The following is a 22939-nucleotide window of genomic DNA, read 5'->3' on the forward strand; positions in this document are numbered from 1 at the left end:
ATTCAATTACCGCCGCAGTCATTCAGGAAAAGGCCCACTATGTTCTGAGCTCCCAGGCTCCAGTGTGTATACGTTGGGCTTCTCATGTACCAAATGTTTACAAAGCCCCGTTTAATGACTTTAAATCAGGTTAGCACTAAGGCTGTGCTTCAAGAAGTGGAAGTTTGTTGTGTTTTGCTACAGAGAGCCAACCTCTGCAGTGAGATTGTCTCTCTCTAAGGTGCTGCCGGGCTATGAGGGAAGAATATTTTATTCCCCATGTGGCAATCCTTCCAATCGAATTTGCCTCTCAGATTGTACTGCTCAGGATTTATTCCTTCCTTTTCCTATTCAACCTGCTCTCCGCCTCCCTCTGTGTCTCTCTCTCTGTGTCTCTGTCTCTCTCTCGCTGTGTGTGTGTGTGTGTGTGTGTGTGTGTGTGTGTGTGTGTGTGTGTGTGTGTGTGTGTGTGTGTGTGTGTGTGTGTGTGTGTGTGCGTGCGTGCGTGCGTGCGTGCGTGCGTGCGTGCGTGCGTGCGTGCGTGCGTGCGTGCGTGCGTGCGTGCGTGCGTGCGTGCGTGTGTGTGTGCGCATGTGTCTTTCTCTCTCTCTCTCTCTCTCTCTCTCTCTCTCTCTCTCTCTCTCTCTCTCTCTCTCTCTCTCTCTCTCTCTCTCTCTCTCTCTCTCTCGCTCACTTTCTCTCTCTTCCTCTCTCCTCTTTCTCTCCCTCTCTCTCTCTCTCTCTCCCCCCCTCTCTCTCGCTCTCTCGCTCCCTCAATCTCCGCCCCCTCTCTTCCGCTCCCCCTCTCTCTCTCTCTCTTTCTCCCTCTCTCTCTCTCTATCTCCCCCTCTATATCTCTAGCCCCCCCTCTCTCTCTCCACCCCTCTATCTCTCCCCCTCACTCTATCTCCCCCAAGCCCCCCTCCCTCCCTCCCTCCCTATCTCTATCTGCCCCCCCCCCCCCCCCCCTCTATCTCCCCCCACCCCCCCTCCCGCTCTCTCTCTCCCCCTCTCTCTATCTCCCCCCACCCCCCTCTCACTCTGTCCCCCCCCCCCTCTATCTCTCCCCCTCTCTCTCTGTCCCTGTCTCCTGAACAGCGCTCTGAGTGGGGGACCGTTGGGAGGAGCTTCCGGTTGTCAGATGGGATCTCTGTGACTGAGCGGGAGGTCCGTCATCTCTGGCCGTGATGCGACCTGCTGGCCTTTGCCCTGCTCTCCCCCGAGTCGAGAAGGAGCCTCGGGGCATTCGGGGGACCACGTTGCGGTGATGGTGTCACCGTAACGCGTCACCTCGGGTTCACGGAGAATGAATACATAAACGGTACAGGCTCCGTAGACACGGAGCCGCGGCCGTCCACCTCCAGATACGACGCGGAGATAAACCTTCCTTTATCCAGGTGCGTTGCTCCGCCTCGGGACGGTGAAAGGAGCCACGGCGAGAGAAACACCTCGCCCCCACCACATTCCTTAAGATAATATATTCTCCGAGTTCTGGATGCATGCTTGGCTTTTGTCTGCTCGTACATCAGAGTGTGTGTTTGCTCCACCGAAAGCCAAGGGGAGCGACGACGAGGTATTTCCAAATGGGAGTTATTGTCAAGTCGTATAAATCACAGGAAAGCAGAGCATGGCCCGCGGCCCTATGAACATTCCCTTCGCAATAAGTGTGAATTATAGATATGGCGGGGCGGGGCGATGGAACAATTTAGTGTGTCTCAGGGAGTATTTTATTGATTTAGACGGCCGGTGACACATAAAACTAAAAGCTATTTTCTCACCAGATACACTTGCCTATGTACAGTCTTATGTAATTCAAGCCCCCATCTCCCAACCCCAAATAAGGCCATCTGTGAGGAGAAGGGAGGTAGCGTTTATATGCACTTGTCTTTATAGGAATTACGGTACTGCTTCTGTGACTCAAAACTGATACACTTTATCAAACAGCAGAGGCCTTCCAAGGCTCGGGGCTGATGTTTACAGGAGGTAGTGTTTATAATATCTGTCCTCCTGTCCACCTTATCGCATGCGAAAAGCCAGGATCTCAGCTGCTGGGAAGCGCCTCATCTCCGTGTCACGCTTCCCAGCCGTCAGTGTCTGTTCCCTATCTCGACACTCTAAACTGCAAATGTTCTTTTTACTCCAACCTTGCAATGTTTAACAAAGGTGGTCCTAGTGGAACGCACGGATCAGTGGACACACGCCTGCGCGCGCGCACACACCTGCGCACGTGCGCACGCAGAGCCCCGTCTGGAGTCGAGGCTGCGCACAATTTATGCGTCCACAACTCCGAAGGCCGCGAGCGACTCTGTCGAAGCGGCGAACCGCGTCACCAACCCCTGATTCAGAGCCCGGTTTCTGCAGAGAAACCGATATTGGTCATCAAAAGGGAGGACAAAACGCGCTGCATGAGTAATTGCTGTTGAACTGTGTGCGGTCGTCAGCGGCCTCACTCACAGTGATGGAAATTGAAGTCACGGGATTATTTTTACTGCTGTGTTATTAGTGCTTATATTAGTCCCCGCGCCTCGGCCCTCTCTCTGCCTCACAGCTCCTCCGCTCCTCCCCTGCGATAACCTCCAGGGGGCCACGCGTTAGACGGTGTTTCCACACAGTGTGTGTGTGTGTGTGTGTGTGTGTGTGTGTGTGTGTGTGTGTGTGTGTGTGTGTGTGTGTGTGTGTGTGTGTGTGCGTGTGCGCGCGTGTGTGTGTGTGTGCTTGTGTGTGTGTGTGTTGTATGTGTGTGTCAGTGTGTGTGAGTGTTGTGCCTGTGTTTGTTTGGCATTGTACACATCAGTGTGCGCGCATGTGTGTCTTTTGTGTGTGTGTGTGTGCTTGCCAAGTTCATCAGATCGTCCCTCTGTTCTATCATTCAGACAAAGGAGTCGCAAAATGTGGAGACGCCTCCACACACAAATGCACACGCACACACACACACACACACACACACACACAAACACACAACACACAACACTCATGCGCGCACACCGATTTGTACAATGCCAAACGCACACAGGCCCAACACTCACACGCACACGTTCAACACACAGGCACGCACACAAATGTAAACAACGCAAAGGCGAACAACACATGCATGCACAACATGTACAAATGTACAACACGCCAACACACACACACACACACACACACACACACACAAAAACACACACACTGCAACAGCAGGACTGTGTGGGGGACAGTGTGAAGTCAGAGTGTTGGAGCCGGTAACAAGCAGAAAATGTGCAACATAATAGTCTTTAAAATAGTTCCCTGTGTGAGTGTCTGTCGGAGGGGATCGTGCCTCACAACGCCGCTCAGCTGACGCATGTTGAAACAAACAGAACCACTGATGTCGGACCCCATCTCTACTCAATCGCATAAAAGATAAGCAAAAACCACAATAACAACGACAAAGGCTACAATAACAAAAGAGACATGCAGCAGTTTATGACCTTGCAACTTTCAATTTGCATATACATTTAGGGCCTTCAGCAGACGCTTTTATCCAAAGCGACTTACAATAAGTACATTTGTCAGAAGAAAGAGAAACAATGTATCAAAGTCGGTACATTAAGGATGAGCACAGAACCAAGTGCCAAGCACTAACAATTGTTAGGTTCTTCCCCGTACACAACAAAGCTAGCTAGGATAAGATCCTACACGATGCTATGTAAAATAAATTGCCAGGATGTATGACATACAATAAGTGCGTACATTAAGTGCCAGGACTTACAACATACAATAAGTGCGTACATTAAGTCCCAGGATGTACAACATATAATAAGTGTGAACATTAAGTGCCAGGATGTAAAACATACATCGGTACCTAATATGGTTGTGGGGGTGGGAAGCTATGTAGAGGTGAACTCATTTGTGGATGCTGGTGAGCCACTCTGCCTACAGTTCGAGAAACTGAGAGAGCCAAAGGACAAAGGTCACTGCTCGGACTGAAGCAACGACTGTACCAGCGGGAAGTTATTGGTGGTTCAATAAACGTGATCCATTGCTTCCACTTTTCAGGGTCGACAACAGTTTATGACGTACACTCTGATTATGCTTCACATCGAGAGGGAGGACGAAACCATATTGATTGATTGATTGTAATTTATGTCAAATATGCAAGAAAAACATGTGTCATCAATTGGCTTAGATTTTTTTTTCATATACACTTGTTTAACCCCACATCTTTGTGTTGTTTTCATCTGAGGGACGGCACAGCACTTTGGCGACCTGGCAATCGACTGTCCATCATTATTTCATTTACAAATGTTATTTAACCTGATTAATAAGAGATTAATAAAAACCTTATTAGGCATACATTGTTTCATGATATTATGTCCAATGTATCAAGCTATCACATGCCACAAACTCCACAAAATAAGTCTGCATTTGTACATTTGAAAATGACACAAACAACAAGACAAAACATCCATATAGTCATGAGAATGTTCCTGAGACACAGTTGGGCTGTCACTCATCCGACACCATGTGGCTGCTGCCCCGTGCTGAGAGTCGAGATGAAAAAAAGGAACAGGGAGATGTGTAAAATGCGATTCAACACACAACGCACAAAACACAACTCACAACACACAACCCCAACAGCACTCGGACGCAGACCCCAGGACACGATTGGCATAACTGATTGTTGAAAGAATAAAATAAGAATTGTTTAACGTCCGTTTTGGTAGGACCAGTTCTTAAAGGAGGGGGTATCAGGTTTTAGGACTGGGCGCGTGTTCATCGCGCCCGCGCGTTCCCTGGCGCACCGGTGTCTCTGAGAATGACAGCCTGTTACATAACGCGCTCCAATCACATCCAGCTTCAAACACACCCCTGCTCGATCACATCCCGGCTGCTCGATCACATCCCGGCTAATCGATCACATCCCTGCTCGCGCTGAAGGGATCGGTGGTGCTTTAAGAGACAGAGTGGATAGATCCGCGAACGGGCTGGACCCCTCCTACCTCCCAGCGGGTTAAAACTCTGCCGTGTTCTCTTCCAGCCGATATTCCAAGTTAACTGAGAGCTGACATGTTGGTGAGTAGAAAATTACTCATATAAAAATCCTTTGTACTTTATTTTTTTCTTTTCCTCGTCTGTTAACAATGTTGTTGTTTATGTCTCTCATGATGGGTCATGGTTTTAATATGAAATCAGTGGAACTCTTTCTAGGTGTGCTGTTTGACATCTTAAATGTCTAATTGATAATGTAACAGGTGTTATTTAATAATGTAGAGGACAGGTGGGTATAAAGTATCGCCTCGTGGGATCCACCAGTGGATGAGCGTCTGATTCCCTGAGAGTCTCCCGCCGTATTCCGGACCGGGTCCCACCGTGGCCGTCCGGACTACATGGTCCACCTCATGAGCTGACCATTAACATGTACTGGTCGAGTAGGGTCCGGGACCGGCTGTCACTCATGTGTCACACTGGTTTCGGACGTTAGATGATCGTCGCTGTTCTCCATACAGGACTCATGTTAAGAAACATAGTGTGTTTTAAGTGCGCAGTTGAGGATTTTGTGTATGCATCACTAAGTTTGTTTGTAGAAGATGTATAGATGTGAAGTTTATTACATTATACACGATCTTTCACCGTTTGTTGCTCATTGTTTTATGCCTCATTTGAATAATTGCAGTATTATGTCAATTTAAACGTGATTCAAGGGTTGCAGCCTGACTTGGGTTTTGTTAGAGCCCACTTTAGTTGCATTTTGGTGAGCGAGTGATACTGGTTAAAGCTTTCATCTCTTAATGGGGACGTTTTACTCCAAAGGGACAATACTTCCAGGCCCGTCCATACATAACCTGCCACAAGGCTTTTGAGGGGAACTGAAATTACACTGAAATTAGTTTTTTTCTATAGCTTGAAAATGTAGCCTCTCATAATAACAGTAAGAACATATGGTCTTTTGGTATCTGTTATTACATTATCAATGCCGCATTTCAAGATAATGCATTTATATGGCACCAGATTCTAGTTCTGTGGCCATAGTACAATAGAACCAATTTAGTTAGTTGAGATTCGGTTAAAAAAACGGGTTGTTATTTTTGATTGATGACTTAGGATATATGGTTATGAATACACACACACACACACACACACACACACACACACACACACACACACACACACACACACACACACACATACACATACACACACACACAGACGCACACACACACACACACACACACACACACACACACACACACACACACACACACACACACACACACACACGCACACACACACACACACACACACACACACACACACACACACACAGAAGCATCTCTGAAATCTGGACACAATTCCCTTTCCCATGGCCTAGCATAAAGAATACAATTTCTACATTCACATTAATCTATCAAATGATCAAGAACACGCTTATATGCTCAAATAAAAAAAAAAGGTTTCTTTTGGTTTTTATACAAAATAAGCAAGATTAGGCCCAATAAAACAAGAGAACTGCCATAACAACTACGTCTTCGAAACGCCCGGATGTTAATACTGCTATGGTGATCCAAACCCATCTAATCTCTCTGTAATGACACCGGAGCGAGGCTCTTCGCCGGTCTCCTAATGTGCCACCATCCCTGCATCATTCGCCGCTGCACCCTCGCAGAGCCACCAATCCTTCTCCTCCCTTTTTTTATAACTTCTTTCCGTCAGGGCCTCATGATATGAGCCATGCCACAAGACAAACGATTCTCTCTCGCTCTAATTATTAGTGGTATTCTCTCTTGTACCACGCTCCAGTGTTCCTGTTGACACAGCTGCATAGGGCATGAAAACATCTCGGCACGCTGGAAAAACACCCAAGAGCGGCGTGAATCTGAACTCCTTAGATGGCTCGTGATGTACGACACTCTTGCCAAAACGCTCGAATGATTATCCAGAAAAGTGTTTATTTTTTCGCATGCCTTGGCAGTTCTCTCCTGACCGCAATCTGTCCGCTTCATCGAATATCCCGGTTTTAGACATTATTCAACCTATTCATCGATTGACATTATGATGATTACTTCTACCTGTATCCCTCCCCCTCTTCCAGGCAGAGAGAGGAAGACGATGATGCAGAAAGATGATGCAGACCTGTGATCAATGCCAGTATCATTAACCACTGATAACTGCTGCCCACCCGTACAACACGAGCCAATCAGCACACAGCCTATGGAAGAAGCGTTCGATCAGTTCATCATGGAGTCTCACCCCAAAGCCAACTACAGCCTCATCCAACTAGCCTGGGACCAGGAGGAGTGTCCTTCCTCCAAGAGTGGCACCACCTTCCTCATCCTGGTCTACAGCACCATGATCGCCGTGGGCATCGTGGGCAACTCTTGCCTGGTCTTCGTCATCGCCAGGCAGAAGGAGATGCACAACGTCACCAACATCTTCATCGCCAACCTGTCCTGCTCGGACATCCTCATGTGCATCTTCTGCCTGCCCGTCACGCTCATCTACACCCTGATGGACCGCTGGATCCTGGGGGAGGCCCTGTGCAAGCTCACCCCGTTCGTGCAGTGCATCTCGGTGACGGTGTCCATCTTCTCCTTGGTTCTCATCGCCATGGAGCGCTACCAGCTCATCATCCACCCCACGGGCTGGAAGCCCATGGTCGGCCAGTCCTACATGGCGGTGGGCATCATCTGGGTGGTGGCCTGCCTCATCTCCGTGCCTTTCCTGTCCTTCACCGTGCTGGACAACCTGCCGCTCCAGAACCTCAGCCTCCCCTTCCCCGGCCAGGACCACTGGCTGTGCACAGAGAGCTGGCCCACCAACAGCAACCGTCTGGCCTACACGACCTCCCTGCTGGTCTTCCAGTACTTCCTGCCGCTGGGGCTGATCGCCGCCTGCTACTTGAGCATCTTCCTGCGGCTGCGGCGGAGAAAGGACATGGTGGAGCGTGCCCGCGACTCCTCCAGGGACAACCGGGCCAAGGGCTCGCGGCGGATCAACGTCATGCTGGGCTCCATCGTGGCGCTGTTCGCCGTCTGCTGGCTGCCGCTCAACATCTTCAACACCGTGTTCGACTGGCACCACGAGCTCATGGTCTCCTGCCAGCACAACCTCATCTTCTCCGTGTGCCACCTGGTGGCCATGGCGTCCACCTGCGTCAACCCCGTCGTCTACGGCTTCCTCAACAGCAACTTCCAGAAGCAGCTGAAGGCCACGCTGTCACACTGCCGCTGCTGGGGCGCGGCGGAGCGCTACGAGAACCTGCCGCTCTCCGCCGTGAGCACCGAGGTCACCAAGGAGTCCCACATGAGCAAAGGGTCCATCAGCATCCACTCCTAAAGCAGGGGGTCTTCCAGGAAGAGAGACTGAGACAGGAAGGGCCGACAAGAGACGTCAAGAGCCGATGTGAGCCACGCTCCTCGCGGCGGCGGCGGCGGCGGCGTTGGCTGCTCATCAAAGACGTTGTGATCTTCTGACGAACGGGAGGACTTATCCCTGAAGCTTCAGATTGGGTATCTCGCTGTGGTTGGCTTATCAGTGGATGAGGAGCGACAACAACTTTATGGGCCGTGATGACACAGTGCCCCTAATTCCGCATAAGAGGAAGTAAATTACTGAATGAGGGTGCAAAGGCCGTTGACGGTAATATCATGTCATACAGGACAGAGGGAGACACAAGCACTTATTTTTTATATATTTATATATATATATCTATATAAATAGATGTACAGTATTTATTGATGTTTTGTGCACTAACCTATGACATATATGGATGTGTAAACGGCAACACAATATTACGGAATGGTTTGAAATAATAGTTCTTGCATTGTACAACATGTTTCCTGGAAGCCAGGTGGTAATGAACCATAACGGTTAAACATTGCTATTCACCACGGCTTGCCAAAATATATAAATATATATATAACTATAAAAGGCTATCACACCGCCCAGATGGTACGAGAGAGAGGGAGTCGGCAAATAAGTTACTTTAATAACACTGGTGAAAACAAGCAATTACAAAGGGATAGTGAGCCATAATGCGTTAATGATTACCCATTGGAAGGGGCTCATTACAATTCCGATGGAGAAAAACATCGGCGCTAAGGGTTTCTGCAGGCGTTCATGTGCCCACTGATGAATTATTTACTGGCATCATGGTAATGGCATTTCTGTTATACAAAACCTTCAGAAAATGGATAGAAAAACTATAGTTATATGGCCCTTCAAATGGCCCATGCAGCAATATATATATATTGTATCTGTGGGCTTTTTAGTAGTAAAATGTTCCATGCAATTGTCATATCAAGTGTCATAAAACATAATGCAACGCACAGTAAAGGACAATGTCAATGTCATGGTTCCTTCTGTGTATATAAACTATTGCTATTGTGTAATGTCAATATATATCATGCTAGTTTTTAGATGACGTACATAACGTACATAATATGTCTATAGCTCTTTGCACTTGCTGATATTTCTCTTCTTGTGTCTTTGGAATGTATAGCAAATTTCTTTTGCAGTTTCAAATCGAATGATTAAACCTCTCTGCTTCAAGCCAAGTGCCCCCCACACAGTGTTGTCTGTGATGTGCCAGACTCCCTCGTCCATCTAAAAATACCTCACCATTGATCGGCCGGATCAATGGGAGCAAAGCATGGCCCCTGTGTTACCGGGAGATTCAGTGTTTCCCAGGTCCTTCCAAAAGGCAGCCAACCTGTTCGATCTCTGAGAACAACTGTACCCAGATTGATTGAAGGATGTGTTTAACAAGGGTTGTTCACAAGAAACCAAGCTGTGTCTGGGTGTATGTGTGAGTGTGTGTATGTGTGAGTGTGCGAGTGTGTTTGTGCACAAGTGTGTGCGTATTTGTTGTGTGTCGGCAAGTGTCTGTATGTTGTGTCTGTGTGTGTGTGTATGTGTTAGTGTATGTGTGTGCACATGTGCTAGTGTGTATGTTTGTGTGTGTGTTTGAGCATGCGTGTGCATGTGTGAGTGTGCGTGCTTGTGTGTGTGCGTGCGTGCAATGTGCATGCGTGTGACTGTGACACGGTGTCTGAGACCTCTCCGTCTCCCAGAGGGATGTCTACTGATGTGGTCAAGACCCTTCGACGGTGTAAAGTTATGCGTTTGTGTTAATGTCCCTCCCTGTGTTCATGTATTCCTTGCATGCTCGCCTTTGTTTGGATGTGAGGGTGTGATCCCAGCTTATGGGCAAAAATAACACTCGTCCACACTTGTGGACGAGCAGGAGGTGGCCTCTTCCGGCTCGCCCACAAGTGTGGGAAACTTTTGTTCAGGTGAATGTCAAATAAGAGACGTATCGCCTGTGTTCATCCCTGTTTGGATGGCTTTATTTGCGGCGGACCACGTCACTGTGATTGGCTGGTTTCCCAGGCCGGCCCTGACAGGTGTTCTGATGAGAGGGTGGTAAAAACGCTGCCGGACGGGGAGTGTGCGTAGTGTGTGTCAGCGGCATGACCCGCCCGCGATGTGCAGGTCTGGATATGCTCTCGACCCTTGTCTTTTTCAACAATATACCGATATCACAACAAGCTGTGTGTGTGTGTGTGTGTTTGTGTGTGTGTGTGTGTGTGTGTTTGTCTGTGTGTGTGTGTGTGTGTTTGTCTGTGTGTGTGTGTTTGTGTGTGTGTGTGTGTGTGTGTGTTGCCTGTGTGTGTTGTGCATTGTACAAATTTGTGTGCAGGCGTGTGTGTGTGTGTGTGTGTGTGTGTGTGTGTGTGTGTGTGTGTGTGTGTGTGTGTGTGTGTGTGTGTGTGTGTGTCAGGATTGTATTTAAACTCAGGAAGTCTCCTCCAATCACATTATGCATACTATGTGTCTGCAGAAGAACGTATTCAAGAAGTTGTTGTTGTTGTTGTTGTTGTTGTTGTTGTTTTGGCGCGCTGGATCCCGCCCCTCACAGACAGACGACGTGACCACGGATCAATGTGAGGGTGGGGTGAGGTAGGAGGGGGGGGGGCAGACGCTGATGGATGGCGGGGCTATCCTCCCATCAGCCCCTTGGGAACGTCTGGCGTTCACAGGAGCGTCAGGGGGTCTTTAGCACGGGGAGCAGGGCAGCGCTGGAGCAGGTGAGGAGGGGGTGAGGAGGAGGGGATGAGGAGGAGGAGGAGTTGATGAGGAGGTGATGAGGAGGAGGTGAGGAGGTGAGGAGTGCTGGGTTCAGGGGCCTGGGCCTGGGGGCCGTGGCGCACATCCAGCGGCGGAGAGCAGAGAGTCTGACTCTTTACATCATCTGGTGGACAGCTGTTAGAGATATTTTTAGCAATACATTCTTAGTATTAGTATTAGTATTATTATTATTATTGATAGTAGTAGTATTATTATTATTAATAATAATAAAAAGCTAAACCGAGCCGCAGAGGCCCAATTTGTTACGTGCATGTTGACACAGATCACACAGGGAATGTCAGCAAAGTGGAAAAACCGTTTTTGTTGACACAAGGTGTATCAGTGAGAGACATTCCCACAGCCGTAACTCTAGCCGACCACGTTGCAATGAACGCGGCCACGGCACAGCACCGGAGCGGAATGAACAAGGTACGCCCTAAAGACCACCTTTAATAGCCAACCACCGTTTAACGACATCCCATCCGGTTATCGTCGCTCTGTGTGTTTTCTAGCCCCTTCGAGAAAAAGGGGGCTGATCTCATCTCGTCTGCGTGGATGGAAAGGTCACTGAGAGTTAACCGGCGCTCTCGTGAACCCTCATGCTATTACAACTGTTCCCGTGGACATGGATGCACTGCAACACGCCGGGTAGCTGGCCTTAAGGTCGCCCTGCATATAGACTCAATCAATACCTCATTGTTCTCCCTCTGACGGCGCTGTCCTCGCATTCGGTAGACCCCGAGGGGCTCTTCCTAATTGTCCTATTTGCCTCCGATCGCCCGCCTGTAAATGCTTTTTTAATTTTGTGTAAAAAAGATTAAAGGTGACTTTACTCATGCGCCTTTTAAAATTAAGCTCAATTTACGCCAGCCCGTGACTGCCTTGCACAATTGGGCCGACGCCACAGATGGGGACAGCAGCGCTCCCATCGGTGTCGGCCACGGCGGCCCCCGAGGGGGCCTTTGTTTTAGTATGCATGCGCTGCCATGAGCATCCCCAGAGGTAAAGTATTTTTAGTAACTTAATGCGATGGCCATGTCATAACATATCGAGACAATATACTACGAGAGAGAGAGAGAGAGAGAGAGAGAGAGAGAGAGAGAGAGGGAGAGAGAGGGTGTGGGAGAGAGATTGAGAGAGATAGAGAGAAGGGGGAGAGAGAGAGAGAGAGAATGAGAAGGAGATACAGTGAGAGAGGGGGCGAGGGGCAGAGAGAGGCAGACAGACAGTGAGAGACAACGAGAGAGAGAGAGAGAGAGAGAGAGAGAGAGAGAGAGAGAGAGAGAGAGAGAGAGAGAGAGAGAGAGAGAGAGAGAGAGAGAGAGAGAGAGAGAGAGTGATGGGTGGGTGGGTGGATGGATGGATGGATGCCCAGATGGACAGCAGTCCAAGCTTGGACTGACAGCGTCCGTCTTTCAATTTCCTTTGATGACAAGTTAGAAGTTGACCATCCCCGCCTCCGTTGGTTGCCTGGATACCGCCTCCTATGGGGGTTGATATGGAATGCCTTGCAGATGGAGAATATCATAGAACGAACAAAGGTATAGGGTTTAGCGTTATGACAATCTCTCCCCGGTGCTCCCGGCTACAGCCATACACTGGAGAGACTATGGGTCTGAGAGAACTTCCATTGACAAAGCCTAAGAGGATGGCACTGCACGTTCTTTAAACTTAAGCCTCACCATACATGTCTGTCAGACATCCTCAGATGATGGATGGAGATGGATCTCTCTCTCTGTGTGTGTGTGTGTGTGTGTGTGTGTGTGTGTGTGTGTGTGTGTGTGTGTGTGTGTGTGTGTGTGTGTGTGTGTGTGTGTGTGTGTGTGTGCGCGCGCGCGAGAGACAGCACCTTCCTCCTGATGTTACCGGTTGCCTGGAGCCATAGTGTTGAGAGCGCTCCTGAGAGACCAATAACCCCTGAACCGGGGAGGTAATCCTGCCTTGTTAGGAGCCTTCATAGACCCTTCCTTCCAACAGGTGCACCTCGTCTCTGTTCAGTCCAGCCCGTGCTCCACTTCTCGGTTTATCCCGTGCTCCACTTCTCGGTTTAAAAATAGCGTAATAATTATACACACGTAAACCCAACCCTGCTTTGAAGTCTCCACTTATGTAAGTAAATGTAAATAATTTCCTGCGATAAAAACGCATCATGAAGTTGGAGGTTTGAAGGCACGTGTTTGTTCGGTTTTATTAATACAATATTAAACGATGGCAGATGGGACCGGGGGCAGGGGTGTTGTTGTTCTGGAACCGCGTATTGATCTCGGGCAAATATTTCACGACCTGCGGTGCAATCAAGTGTCATAAATTCATTCCTTATCAAATCAGCTCCACTCAAGAACAATCTCTCCCTCCATATGGTGGTCTGCGTTGATGGTGTCTGCGGCTCCATCAACAAGGTGGGGGGGCCCGCGAGGGTGGGGTTATCTGCAGCGCCGTGTTTGCCTTTCGAAAGCAGAATCGGGAGACAAATTGAAATATTTAAAAATACGCAGCGCTAATAGGCTCCCTCTAAGATAAGACGATGCTCAAACCATTTAGTGGGCAGCAACATATTACACACTGTTAGTTCACTGTCACATCGCCGTGATGAATGCGTGTGAGTTTGTTATCTTCGATTGGTTTGAATATGGCTCTGCCATAGCAAACATGCACATGTTCCAATTAATTACATAACTTAATGTCATCCATCCAACCATGAACGAGTCCTTTGGCCGTCTAAAAATGATTGTTTGCATTTAGCTATAGAAGTCGACATGGCAAATATGAGCTATCAAGAATCATTGCATATATTAGGTCTAGTAGTGTATGGCCTACATTTAAGTTAAGATGTAAAACAAAACCAGCGTCAATGAGATTTCAGTGTAGTGGTGTTGTCTAGTGCCCCCTGGTGCTCACATAGAGAACTTGAGCTGAAGTAACGCCGGTAGTCCGTCTTGCTACATTGTCAGCCATTAGACTAGAAGCCTGTCGCACTCAGACTCCGTAGCAGAATCTGAGCATTAGTATGTCAAAAACATACACCAAACTAGTGCCTGGTTCATGGAAGCTGTCCTACATTAGACCGAGTTCATCTTCACATTATCCATGTGAAGGGGCATCTGCAGTGAGGTAGAACCAGTGTGAGTCCCAGGTGGGATGCGTCTCTCCAGCCAGTTCTAAGCAGGTCTTAATCCTTCTCGGAACACAAAACACACGTCTGATCTGCATGTCAGGAGCCCACTGGAGGTCTCTGCCCGGTGTTCCCAGGGTATGAACGAAGCACGTTCTAGCAGTTTTAAATGTGTACACATCACAGATGATACAAGCTACCGGAACATGGGAATTCTGCCAACACCTGATTCGACATTAAACAGTTGAAAGAGTTTCAGAAACATAAATTCGATTTATGCATTCATTTTTTTTTAGCGTGACGTGGAAAACAAGAAAAAAAAAAAAAAATCCTCATTGATTTCATTAATGGCCCCATGTGGACGGAGGGTGAAGTTCTGCTTCAGGGCTGGAGTGTGGGTTACTCATTCTGAATACATCAGCCTTCATTCTCTACCTCTCCATCAGGCAGGGTGTTGCTAATATCAGAGGACATTCAGGGTTTATTGCAGTTGACTGCAATTTCCCTTGGGTCAAAACACATATTGACTGAACAAATGAGTGATTGAATGGGCCGTCTGACATTTAAGAGTGCTTAAGTAAAGGCTCAGCTATAAATAAGTGGGTTTACACGCATGTGTAGACCAAGAGAGAGGGCTAGGTTCACTGTGTTTGAAAACTTTCCATTGTCGTATTACATAGCGAGTGGTTACATCAAATCTGATGCAGATTTGTGGATCAGGAAACAGTCAATATTCAGATGGGATTTCATAAACAAGGCTCCATGTTCTTGAGCCTTGTAGTTGTTGTTATTTCTGTAATTCTCCGTTTCCAAATCATTTCAACACGTCCAACAGAATTGCAATTTATTTATTTGAACAGGTAAGAAAAGGACAAATATTAAATGTAAATGCAGCCTATTTAGTATACAGTAATGTTAACGTAGCATAAGTAAATCAAATTGTACATTGAGATTCATCCTTCCAGGCCGAAACCCCGTTTTCAATATTGAGGAATTCCTGCAAAACAAAACGAGATGCATTGATGAAAGTAGAATCTCTCAGATTCACATTTCAAATGAATAGTGTGACCTTTATAAACGATATTAAAAGAGTAGACATAACTGGTAAGGACAATAAATTTAAACACAATTACTATGAAAGCCATCCCATCATCGCTGTATTGGCGCTTCCCAGTACAACCACGGGTTGTACTGGGAACAGGAGCCCAGCAGGAGCTTACCGTCAGGGGCGAGGAGTTGATGGACGGCTTCCTGTGTTTCATGAAGTCCCGGGTGAGGGCGTTCGCCTCCTCCACGCTGGAGACAGAGAAGGAGATCATTGATCCCCGATCAGAAATAACAAGACAAACGTGCAACAAAGGTGCCTGCTTGCTGGGCTCTGAAGAACGAAGGTTATCGGCTCCTTCTGGGAACTCTGGGCCTGCATACTGATCCTACAATGCATGGATTGCCAAAGCATTTAGTAGTATTGAAGTCATCATTTTTTCTACTTAAGACACTGTGCAAGGAGGCAAGTAGCAAGTAGATGAATGACAATGAACCTTAACTATACAAGCAATATCTTATTTTTTTTATTTTTTTGCATTTTATGCTTTATGAAAGAATGAGATAGACAGGAAGGTATTGTAGGAAGAGGGGAGGACCACGGGCAGGAATCAAACTCAGGCTGCTGTGATCATGATTGGGCCTTTATGGTACGCTCTCTCTACCAAGCAACAGCTAACGGACTCCATCAAGCAAGTTAAACGAGTAAAAGCTTTTAGACTGGAAGGGAAGAATAATAGTTTGTCATTCCATGTCTCGGATAGGTTTTCCGTGGTATAAAGTATATATGATAAATAAATAATGTATGCATTTACAGCTCCTATCTGTCCCCGGTACACGTCTTAAAACGAAAGGTGACAGGGCATTCTCTGTTGCTGGCCCAAACCTTTGGAATCCCCTTCTGCCCCACATCAAGTCCTCTACCACCCTTGCCAGTTTTAAGTCTAATTTAAAGACATACCTTTTCACTCTTACTTTTAACAACCCTTAACACCCTTAACCCTGTTCTTACTAGTTGTATTGCTCTCTTTCTACTTATTTTATGCATTTATTTTTTAGTCAAGATCTGTGTACCCCTGGGCCCCTTTCAACAACTGTCTTGCCCAACCCGGATTTCTGCAAATGTAAAGCGCTTTTGGTCCACTCCTGTTTTTAAATGTGCTACATAAATAAAAGTGACTTGACTTGACTTGACTTACCGGTTCTGGCTGATGAGGAAGTCCACCAGGTCTCTGGCCTGGTGGGTCTGGCCTCGGGAGACCACCAGCGCCTTCAGGTCCTCAAAGTGTCTGGTCTTCAGCACCTTCTGCTGTTGCCCGCTCTGGTTGAGGAACATCAACACCGTCTCCCTGACCTGAGATCAGCCCACGCACGGAGACGACGACCGAGGTTTCAGAACATAAAAATTCAATGAGTGGAAATTAGAAAGCTTATTAGAAAAAACAGAGTTCTACAAAGAGAGTTTTGCCAGTGGCTCCCAGATGTGGGCCTTTGGGACCCATCTGGTGAAATACTTTGGGGCCACTATCCACTCAATATTTGGTTCAGCAAAATAAGCAATACAATCTCGTGAACAAGAATGTGGGTTCATTTACATTTCTCTCTGTTTATTGCTCATCAAAACATAATTTCCCTTGTCAGTCCTCAAACAGTCTCTTTATCAAATTTAATATGCAAGGCATGAGGGCATGCATACACATTTAGAAACAAAACGCTCTACATAAATGTTGAATAAAAAATGTACTGGGCCAATGAGGCGACAACCCACTTGGCCCCCTGCCGTGACCCACTTAAGGCTTGCGGTCCGCAGGTTGGAAACCCCTGGTCTATGCAACGCTACAGAAACAGTGGGCATTGGGGGGGCTGGGAAGGATGTGTGACCTGTGAGGGGATCCCAGCCATCTCCCCAGTGGTCATGAGCTCCTCCACCTGCTCCAGGATGGCCAGCGGGTTACAGGCCGACAGGAAGCCCTGCAGACACAACCAAACATCAACGTCTGAACAACGGAAATCAAACTAAACTTTATTTATAAAGCGCCTTTCGGGCAAAATTGCAATACAAGGTGCTTAACAATACAATGAAAATAAACCAAAATAAAGTAAGAAAATGATTAAGAGATTTTTGAGATAATTAGGTATGTTTGATTGTTTCTTTAAAAGGTGACATATTATACCACCAGGTGGAGTGTGATTAGCCGTCACAAGAAAATCTGCCTCTACTGTAATCACAAGAAGGCATTGTCCACCTAGATGCATGCTGGATAGATCAGTCTACCAGACTACCCAGTGGACGGTAGCAAACCTTGCTCATCTATCAGTCATCGAGGTGGACACGCCCACTTGTGATGTCAGAAGAGGCTGATTTTCGAAACGGCTTGTAACGGCTAACCACACTCACACCTGGTGGTATGATACGTCACCTTTAAAGGGGGTCACAGATTGTGATGTCCTCCAGCAGGCTGTTCCAGAGGCGAGGACCACAGACACTAAATGTCATCTCCCCATATGTCTCTTCCCTCAACCGGGGAACAACTCCAAGGCCAGTGATCCAGATGGAGAGTACACCAGAAGAACCTCTGACACGTATTCGGGCGCTCATCCATCGAGTGTTTTGAACACCAATAAGAGTTTTTAAAAAACGATTCTGGAACTGACGGGCATTCAACGAAGGGACTTTGGGACTTTCTAATGGGTGAGATCAGGGAGAACCGACCGTACCTGGATCTGCTTCTCCTTCTTCAGGTCACAGGGGATGAGCAGCAGCGTGCCCAGGGCGAAGGCGGGCAGGGTGAACTGGGCGAAGCGGTTGGCGATACCGATCAGGTCCATGTTCAGCAGGAACGGGCACCTGGGGGGGGAGGGGTCCGTGAGTGAGTGAGGGAGTTAGGAGGAGGCGGCGGGTGTTCTTCAAAGCCTCGTCTGAGGGAGACCCTACTTTAGGAGGAGGACGAACGTCCGGCAGAGCGTGGCCTGTTGGTCGGGGCTGAGAGGGACCGAGGCTGAGGAGACAGGAGGAGGGACATGGGTCAGTGCTTGTTGGACCAACATTTGAACTGGTTGTCTTTACACGCTGGTGGAGACGGAGGGACAGGTTCGATACCTGATATGAACGGCGCCAATATCATACTCCTCCAGATACTGGTGAAGCCGGAGATCTTTGCAGAAGAAAGAAAGAGAGTGGGTTTTCATTTTATTAAAAGGATTTCATTGGTTCTATGACGTGTCACAACAATACAGGCAATGTTTTAGACTAGAGACTCGCTGTCCCCGAGGGTCTGTGGTGCAGACACTGACCTGCCACAGAGATGGAACTGCACAGATGGCCTCCAATACCTTCTGAAGATGGCTGATCTAAAATGAAAAGGGACATAACAACACACTGTAAACATATTTGTCCCTAGCATTCCCTTCAGATAATACTGTAACGATCCATTTATTTTTTTGTGAAGTTTTTTTATTTTATTTCTTTATGAGGAGGATTCACAAAAGTACAATTACAGTGGTCAGAGACACATAATGAGCCCGTCGGCCCTCTCCACTCACCATGCTGAAGGCCAGCAGCTTCTGCAGGAGTCCTTTCCACAGCTGAGGGTCGTAGACCTGGTACTCCAGGCAGAGGTCTGCCACCAGCCGCACGGCCTGAAGCACAGAACAAACACCTGTCACTCATCACCATACCTGTGTGTTAAAGCCCTTACACACCAACCAGATTATCGGTCGTTGGACAGTCTGGCGGGAAAAAAGGCAGTCGGACCGATTTTTGTCATGGCCGATTCATCACGGCTTTGACGATGGCCGATCGCACAGCACACACCGAAAAGACTCAGGTCACCGGGCTCGCCGGACTGTCCGACGACTGATGATCTGGTTGGTGTGTCAAGGCCTTTAAGGCTGACAACCAAACTAAAGGTTACTCAACGCGACCCTGGTTATTTGAACATAGAACGGGGTCATCCAACCACTGGGTAGTCGTGACTATGTCATGCCCTTCATCAGCAGCACCCATTAGACCCTTGACCCTGACGGACCAATCGGCAGGCAGGGCAGTGCTTGGTCCCGCCCTCCTCTCTTCTTATAAGAGGGGCAAGCCCTCCGCTCGAAACAAGTTGAAAACGTTGATCAGGTGTGGCCCGTCCAGGCTCGGTGTGAACTGAGCGCGTGACGGATTCACCGACAGCGTATGATGAAGCCCGCTCAAACGTTTCGCTCAAACCAAAGCAAGAACAACAAACATGAAGTGACAAAGGGCACGTCGTAGATATGTTTCCTCTGCAGGAGCCCGTGTGAGACTCTGTGTCCATGTATGAGTCTTTGTATGGCTGGGCGATACTTAAATTTAGATTTTTTCATTAAATGTTAGAAAGTGCAGTTGGACATTATTTCAGATTTGACCCTTTTCGTTTTGACCATTTTGTGTATTTCTTTAAGGAGAAATTTCAAAGTTCTCGGTTACAAAGTGTTTATTGGGAGAGACATGCTGAATAAATACATCATGTTTTCAAACTCAAAAATAATCGTTTGAATAATCGGGATTTCAACATTGAGCAAAATAATGGGGATTATGATTCTTTTTCCATAGTCCAGCAGCCCTAGGCCTTTGTATTTGCGTGTGGGCACCTGTGGTTCATGGCTGTGGTTCTTCCAGAGTCCCTTCACCATGCCCTCCTTGGGGCTGCTGAGGAAGGCCTCGATGGTGTAGGAGATGTTCAGCGCCTCCAGCTGGGACACGTAGATGAAGCACCTCAGGTAGTACCTGTACGAGGACAGAACAACGCACACAGAAATACACACACATAAGGAATGCATTGGAACTTGTGTGAGTGTGTGCATCCGTGCGTGAGTGGTTGAGTTTGCGTGAGCCTACTTGGTCTTGGCGCGTGGCATCTGAGTGTGTGTGTGTGTACCTGGTCTTGGCTGGTGGTATCTGTGTGTGTGTGTGTGTACCTGGTCTTGGCGCGTGGTGTGTGTGTGTACCTGGTCTTGGCGCGTGGTGTGTGTGTGTACCTGGTCTTGGCGCGTGGTGTGTGTGTGTACCTGGTCTTGGTGTGTGTGTGTGTACCTGGTCTTGGCGCGTGGTGTATGTGTGTGTGTGTGTGTGTGTGTGTGTGTGTGTGTGTGTGTGTGTGTGTGTGTGTGTGTGTGTGTGTGTGTGTGTGTGTGTGTGTGTGTGTGTGTGTGTGTGTGTGTGTGTGTGTGTGTGCGCGCGTACCTGGTCTTGGCGCGTGGTATCTGTGTGTGTGTGTGTGTGTACCTGGTCTTGGCGCGTGGTATCTGTGTGTGTGTGTGTGTGTGTGCGTACCTGGTCTTGGCGCGTGGTATCTGGGTGTGAGTCTCCAGCAGCCCGGCGTCTGCCAGGTGGATCAGGCAGAGCAGCGCCCGCGACCGGTGGCTGTAGGTGAGGTGGGGCCCGCCGCTGCCCAGGGGCTGACACACACACACACACACACACACACACACACACACACACACACACACACACACACACACACACACACACACACACACACACACACACACACACACAGGCTGAGTATAGCACCCCCCCTTACGCACTCATTGTATGAGGTTCGCCATGTCCCTTTTTCGATGAACATCCTTACTGTGCCGACAGACATATATTGTACTAATTATAATTGTCTTTGGATAACAGCGTCTGTTAAATGCCTTCAATTTAAATGGGTTTCATTCGTTCATTTTTCAACATCCGTTCCCATCAATTTCAAACCTCGGGGCTGCGGTCGGTCCTTTGTCTGACCAATCAGGTGCACTGGACACATACCCACGTTTCGGCAGTCAGGATGGGGCTCAGTAAACGCACGGCCGTGTCCGTGTTGTAGGGCTGGAGGAGATGCACCACCCTGGGGGGGGAGCAACAAGGTGTCTGTAGAGAGCAGCGTTCTACTACATGCAACAATAACACCTTCAACTGCTACGACCTCGTAGGGCTGCTCGGTTATGGGCGAAATCATAATCGCGATTATTTTGGTCAATAGTGAAATCACGATTATTCAAACGATTATTTTTGAGTTTGAAGACTTGATGCATTTATTCTGCATGTCTCTCCCAAAAAAAAACTTTGTAACTGAGAACTTGGAAATTTCGCCTTTAAACAATACATAAAATGGTCAAAAAGAAATGTTCCAATCTAAAATAATATACAGATATGTATCCAGCTGTTCTAAAACAGCTATTATTATAACAAATATTATTACAAATAAATAAAATAAAAATAAATAAAATCCAAAAACTCGCTTATGTCAAATTTGTGATTGTTTGACGCTGAAATCGAAATCGTGATCAAAATTCGATTAATCGACAAGCCCTACGACCTCGCATCTATTGATTTGAGTGGTCAGAAGATTATATCAATTAAGGCAAGAACTATTTTGACCAACCATGTTCTTACAGTCATGCACTCACCTCATTAAGTCCGGGTCTTCTTCGATATTAAAGACTTCCTGGTTGCTCATTTCCTTCACAGGCAAAAAACAAACATCTAGTTAATGGTAAGAAGAATCTGAAATAGTCTGAAATGATCAGAGGTGAGAGAGACAGACACAGACAGAGACAGAGACAGACAGACAGACAGGTAGGTAGACAGATAGACAATAGGGCTGAACGATCTATCGTTTTCGACCGAAAATCGCGATCTCAAGCATTACGATTTTCGGATCGTCAAAGCTGCGTTTTATTTTTATTTTTTATTTTTTACAAAAGTGCAATTATTTTGATGCTGATGAGCCATTGAAGCAAGTTTACTTAAGAAAGAGGGCTCCCTTTTTATTTTACTTTTTTGGTTGTTGTTTCTTAGGTACTTGAATAAACAGTCTTGCATTTGAAATCTGTTGCCAGCAGTTTTCATTATTGCATTACCTTAATGGAATTCATTGGTTATATTAATTTATACTGAAACTTGATTTAAAGAAAATAAATCGTGGTTGAAATCGAAACCGCAATCTCTACCAGAAAAATCGCAATTTCAATTTTTTCTTAAAATCGTTCAGCCCTAATAGACAATCAGACACAGACAGGCAGGTAGACAGACAGACAGACAGAGACAGACAGGTAGGTAGACAGATAGACAATCAGACACAGACACAGACACAGACACAGACAGACAGACAGACCTTAGCCCCAGCCGGGCCCGTCCTACAGATCCATTTCTCCAGCAGCAGGTTCCTGATCTTCAGCAGATCCACGTTGTTGATGGTGGCGATCCCCTTACACACCGCATGGAGGTCTGCAGAAGAAAAAACACCATGCATTACAAACCAACGGCACTATTGATCCCGCTATAATCCCTGTTCCTTTGTGCAACTCCCCATTGCTCTGATTATAAGGAACAGCAATAAAAGGTGTACATCATCCCCCCCCCCCCCTCATAATCTTCAACATCAGCCTCGCCTGGAGCCTGGAACGCGGTGGTATTCCCCTGGGGGGGGGGCGGGGGGGTTACCTGGGTAGCCGTCGCCGGCCGAGTCCCTGTAGCGCTGGGCCACGCTGGGGTGTTCGTAGAGCGCTGCGATGAGCTTGGCGGGCAGACCGGTCAGCTTCAGCAGCTCCTGGCCCCCGAGCTGGGCGCCCAGCAGGGCGTTCTCCGTGGCCGAGCGCTGGAACTGCAGCTTCAGCTTGGACAGGAAGGTCTCCCCCCTGGACCGCGCCGACTGCTGCAAAGGGATCACGGGTGCAGAACCGAATAGAGTGCTTAATTTCAGT

General features: G+C 47.7%; 2 protein-coding genes across 3 annotated transcripts in view; one reads left to right on the forward strand and one right to left on the reverse strand.

Moving 5' to 3' along the window:
- Nucleotides 1–4762: 4762 nt before the first annotated feature.
- Nucleotides 4763–9290, forward strand: npy8br (neuropeptide Y receptor Y8b). Its single transcript, XM_030369705.1, has 2 exons — nt 4763–5013; nt 7031–9290. Exon 2 carries the CDS (start codon nt 7081–7083, stop codon nt 8272–8274), a length of 1194 nt encoding a protein of 397 aa, XP_030225565.1. The 5' UTR covers nt 4763–5013; nt 7031–7080; the 3' UTR covers nt 8275–9290.
- A 5721-nt stretch (nt 9291–15011) lies between these two features.
- Nucleotides 15012–22939, reverse strand: part of kntc1 (kinetochore associated 1) — a 33614-nt gene continuing 25686 nt past the window's right edge. For both annotated transcript variants that reach the window (XM_030369693.1, XM_030369692.1), the window contains exons 48-62: nt 22680–22890; nt 22351–22463; nt 21644–21696; nt 21003–21081; nt 20523–20647; nt 19841–19976; nt 18767–18862; nt 18518–18574; nt 18324–18378; nt 18159–18222; nt 17942–18071; nt 17105–17194; nt 16423–16577; nt 15400–15475; nt 15012–15176 (exon numbers count right to left, since the gene is read on the reverse strand). In XM_030369693.1, the coding sequence (XP_030225553.1) occupies nt 15114–15176; nt 15400–15475; nt 16423–16577; nt 17105–17194; nt 17942–18071; nt 18159–18222; nt 18324–18378; nt 18518–18574; nt 18767–18862; nt 19841–19976; nt 20523–20647; nt 21003–21081; nt 21644–21696; nt 22351–22463; nt 22680–22890 (1503 nt within the window). In that variant the 3' untranslated portion in view covers nt 15012–15113. The remainder of the gene's footprint in view (nt 15177–15399; nt 15476–16422; nt 16578–17104; nt 17195–17941; nt 18072–18158; nt 18223–18323; nt 18379–18517; nt 18575–18766; nt 18863–19840; nt 19977–20522; nt 20648–21002; nt 21082–21643; nt 21697–22350; nt 22464–22679; nt 22891–22939) is intronic.

This window comes from Gadus morhua, chromosome 11, assembly GCF_902167405.1.
Source record: "Gadus morhua chromosome 11, gadMor3.0, whole genome shotgun sequence".
In the NCBI taxonomy this organism is placed as follows: Eukaryota; Metazoa; Chordata; class Actinopteri; order Gadiformes; family Gadidae; genus Gadus; species Gadus morhua.

Coding starts and splice junctions, on each gene's coding strand:
- npy8br (XM_030369705.1), top strand. CDS start 7,081: ATGCCAGTATCATTAACCACTGATAACTGCTGCCCACCCGTACAACAC.